This window comes from Etheostoma spectabile, chromosome 13 (genome assembly GCF_008692095.1).
Source record: "Etheostoma spectabile isolate EspeVRDwgs_2016 chromosome 13, UIUC_Espe_1.0, whole genome shotgun sequence".
Classification (NCBI taxonomy): domain Eukaryota; kingdom Metazoa; phylum Chordata; class Actinopteri; order Perciformes; family Percidae; genus Etheostoma; species Etheostoma spectabile.
Genome location: NC_045745.1, coordinates 8,727,025 through 8,731,403, shown reverse-complemented (window position 1 = coordinate 8,731,403; position 4,379 = coordinate 8,727,025). Strand labels below are relative to the sequence as shown.

Sequence of the window (4,379 nt, the reverse complement as noted above, 5' to 3'; positions counted from 1 at the left end):
ATCACATCACTCCAGTCCTCACTAAGACCAAGAGACTGGATCACATCACTCCAGGTCTAAAGTCTTCACACTGGCTTCCTGTGCCTCAAAGAATTGATTTCAAAGTACTTTTGCTGGTTTATAAAATCACTCAATGGTTTAGGGCCAAAATACATTTCTGACCCCCCTAGACATCTCAGGTCCTCTGGGACAGGTCTGCTTTCTGCGGTTTATGCTCCTCCTATCTGAAAAAAACTCCCAGAAACCTGCAGATCTGCTGCTACTCTCAGTTCTTTTAAATCAAGGCTGAATACCTTTCTTTAAACGACTGCTCATTTCTTTAATGTGTGTGTGCTGCTGAAGCTGGAAATGAGTTTTGAGTTATGAGTTTACGGATTTTTGTCCGATTTTGATCGCAAAATACATGAAAATATAAATTTGTTGTTTTAACCCTCGTGTTGTCTTCACTTTCGAAACCCTATTGATCCCTCGGGTCAAATCGACCCGTGATTTATTTGGGGTTTTAAAAAAAACAATTCTGAAATGAAATTTTACTTCATAATCTATTAACAAATATTGTCTTTATCTCAATTTCAAACAGCTGAGATAACATCTATGTTCAGGGAATGCATCAGTCTCTACTAGCAAACACTATTAAACATGGAAGTGGGGTTCATTTTTTGTCATAAGGTTATAATTCATGTTAAAAATCCACTATGAAACAAATATAAGCTGTCATATCCAAAATAATTTTCAGAATTGAGTCAGGAATACATGTAAGGCCATTGATTTTTAGGTAGAAAAAATGTATATGACTATTTTTTTTTCTTGTAAAAATTTTAAATGGGTCAATTTGACCCGAATACCATACATAAGGGTTAAAAGAAGAATCTTGTTTGGCAGTCAGGTTATTAACGGCCTCCCAGTCATCTATTAATGCCTGATAATGGACACCTCGTCGGGCATTAATAAGCCTTACATGTTGATGCTGTTTTGTTGTTGGTTTGTTTTTTTTTATTTGTGCTTTTATAAAACAATATGTTTTTTTAAAAGGTGCCCTGCCACACCTATTTCATCACTTTGAAGTCCTACCATGGACTCTTTAACGTTTTTTTGTGGAAAAAATTCCTTGGTTACCTTGTTTCAAGCCATATAAAGCCTGCAGGGACAGCTCATGAATATTAATGAGCTCAGGCAACATGACGTCAGACTGACCAGCTGGTGTGATTGGTATGATTTCTCCCTCTTATTTCTTCCAGTGGCTAGAGCTGACAGAGGAGGTAGCAGTTCATCAACAACACACCACCACACACACACACAACACACACACACACACACACACCACACACACACACACACACACACACACCACACACACACACACACACACACACACACACACACACCACACACACACACACAAACACACAACACACAACACACACACACACACACACACACACACACACAACCAACACCACACACACACACAAAATGCAAGTAAAAAACGGTTTTTGCGTGGCAGGGCACCTTTAAAAAATACGCCCCTTCAAAGATGAATTAATGTACGTAAGTCAATCCAATAAACTAAAAAGTCATTTCATAGATCCTGTGACTTTAAAACCTGGCTCACGACCTGAGTCCATGCACGCACACTCAGTCTGCTTTCAACAGTACACTTTCAAATAAAAGACACAATTTATAAAATAATAACCTCCAGCTGGGGAGAGTTAGCATAATTAAGCAGGTTTTAGGCCTAAAGTGCTAGCACTCCAGTGCACCGCAGGGAAGGAACGCTAACAGAAACAAGTGGATGGCTAACGGCGTTCAGATGGCTTTTAGTGACAACCCTCTCAGGAGTGAACCCTCCCACTATTTGGCTGATTCCCATCGACAGCATCAAGTTGAAAAAAGATCCGCTCTTGTGTCCCTCCCCCCCCCCCTCCTCGCCTTCTCCATCTTCTTCTATGGAAGGCATTCTGCCTTTAACACTCTTTAGCAAGAAAACAGATTTTGCTTAAGGCCAATCTTCCTCTACTCCTTTTCCACCCCCCCCCCCCACTGGGTCTGAGATATTCCTGATTTCCTAAACCTGAAGGAAATCAGGTTTTCATTACAAGGTTCTGTTAACAAATTCGGGAAAATCTGAGGGGAGTTTTTCCATTTAGTCACAAGACTAAGCTTTACAGTAGCTCCAGACTGACCTTTGACCTTGTTTTACGTCAGTGACGGACAGCAAAACGAGTTCCAACATCACCGGATGTGTTTGTTTTGAGTTTCTTTTTTTAATTTATTTAGGTATGCGTGTGTACATGCTAGGGGTGTCACGGTTCTCCAGATCCTCCATTCGATTACAATTTAGATTCTGAGGTTATGATTTGATCTGATTTTTTACTTTTTGTTTTATAAAAGCACAGGCTGCTATGCCATTTTTAGACTAGACTTATACTAAATATAACGTCTGACCTTTGATCACAGTGTAACACAGCACATAGTCAAATTTAAATTATTAACAACACAATGTAACAAGAACATATCTTCAGTCAATTGGGAACTTGACAATTTGTCAATGAAAGTAAAAAGAATAAAAAACTGTTTAAGACAATCCTGAGGGCAGACGCTTTGACGACGGTTGCAGCGCTGCCTTGAAGGCTTAGTTGGGGGTTTAAAACCCCACCGAGCCAGCATAGCAGAGCTATAGCAAAGAGGGCAACTCGGCGGTCTAATACAACCAACATAAGCTGCTCTGTTTAGGCAACAAAACGTGCATGACGTGCTGAAATCCATGGGTCTCTAGCATCTGCAGTTTCCTGTCTATCTGTTGACCGGCTGTAGCTAAGTTTAGAGATTTACTGACTCGCAACAATTCAACATGTGTTTTTTTTCCATTTGACAGCCGACAGTATGTAACATGGTATCGACAATTCAATTTTTTAATACTATATTCGAGTTTGTGACTTAATTTTGATCAATTTAACATGAAGATTGTGACACCCTTAGTGTGTGTGTGTGTGTGTGTGTGTGTGTGTGTGTATATATATATATATATATATATATATATATATATATATATATATATATATATATATATATATATATATATATATATATATATATATATATAGCACTTTTGCCTGGATGTCATTGGGAGACGTACCCGTCTGCCTGTCCTTCTCCACGCAGTAGCAGCTGTCGTAGAACTCTGTGAAGGTGGTGGCGAGCTCGTACAGGTAGTCGCAGAGCGTGTGCAGCAGCAGGTCGTCCAGGATCTTCTGCAGGATCTCCGGGAAACGGAGGATGCACTTGCCCAGCTTCCACTCCTTCTCGTGGTCCAGGAGGACCTCGGTGGTCTCGGCCGCTTTCCTCAGCGTGGCCTCGTCGATGTTCGCCAGGCGAGCGATGGACCTGCAGGAGAACCACAACACCACCGGTAATGGAGGTGTCACAGAGGCAAAGACGGACCAGTTGAAATAACGAGGGAAGAGGAATTCACCGTTATACATCTGTAAGTACTGATGGGGATTCCTTGGGATTTTCCTATGAGTGTGGAAGTATTACGCTATTATATTTTCCCAAAAACTTCTTTGACAAATCGTCACTTATCACATGTGACTATTTGCTTTGTAATCTGTGTCATAGTTTTTCACAGTTAGTCAAAAAAATATCTTAATAACCAACAAACAAAAAACAATCGCACCTTTTTGATAAGGATTACTTCTATTGTTTTCAAAGATATGAGATATTTTCTGAAGATATGCACTGAGAAGGACACTCGACTGTGTGCTGCTGCCACAGCGAGTGCTCTATCGACAGATAGTGGAACATCGAATCCTCTCAGGCGAGACTGGAAAAAGAGAAGATCAATCTTTTTGCCTGGCACTGTGCCACCCTGAGTCTAACACCCCCCAGGGAGGCTGAGGAGGAAGCGGGATCGACGCAGCACTGCAGCCAGGAGACGGTACCTTGATAAAAGGTGATAAGGGGTGAGGAGAAATTGGGTCGTGCTGACTGGAAAGACCCCGAAGACTAATCCCCTCGCCACAAGCTTCATCAAGGGCCAGAGCGGCAGATCTGATATGGGTAATGAAAGTGTGCCGGTACTGGTCCGAGGTTCTCCAACGGGGCAGAGTGGAGCGGAGGACACAGCCGAGGCACGAACACGCCCAAGAACTCAATTTAACTTTCCAGATTCTTTTTGCGCCCCAAAGTGAAAAGTCAAGCTGGCTTATTAGACGGACACCTGGTCACTTTATCAATTTATCACTTTAACACTGGACTCAACACTGACACCTTGATAATAATTTATGGTCTTTTTTGTCTTTATTTGACACAGTTCTTATTGTTATTATTATTATTACTGTTGTTTTGTTGTCTTTATACTGTCTTCTTTATCCTTTTTT

General features: G+C 41.1%; 1 protein-coding gene across 1 annotated transcript in view; it reads right to left on the bottom strand.

The window, feature by feature from the left end:
- The window catches only part of rars1 (arginyl-tRNA synthetase 1), a 31,266-nt gene that overhangs the window by 4,389 nt on the left and 22,498 nt on the right, over positions 1 to 4,379 (bottom strand). The window contains 1 exon segment of the mRNA XM_032534607.1: positions 3,137 to 3,384. Within this exon segment, the coding sequence (XP_032390498.1) occupies positions 3,137 to 3,384 (248 nt within the window).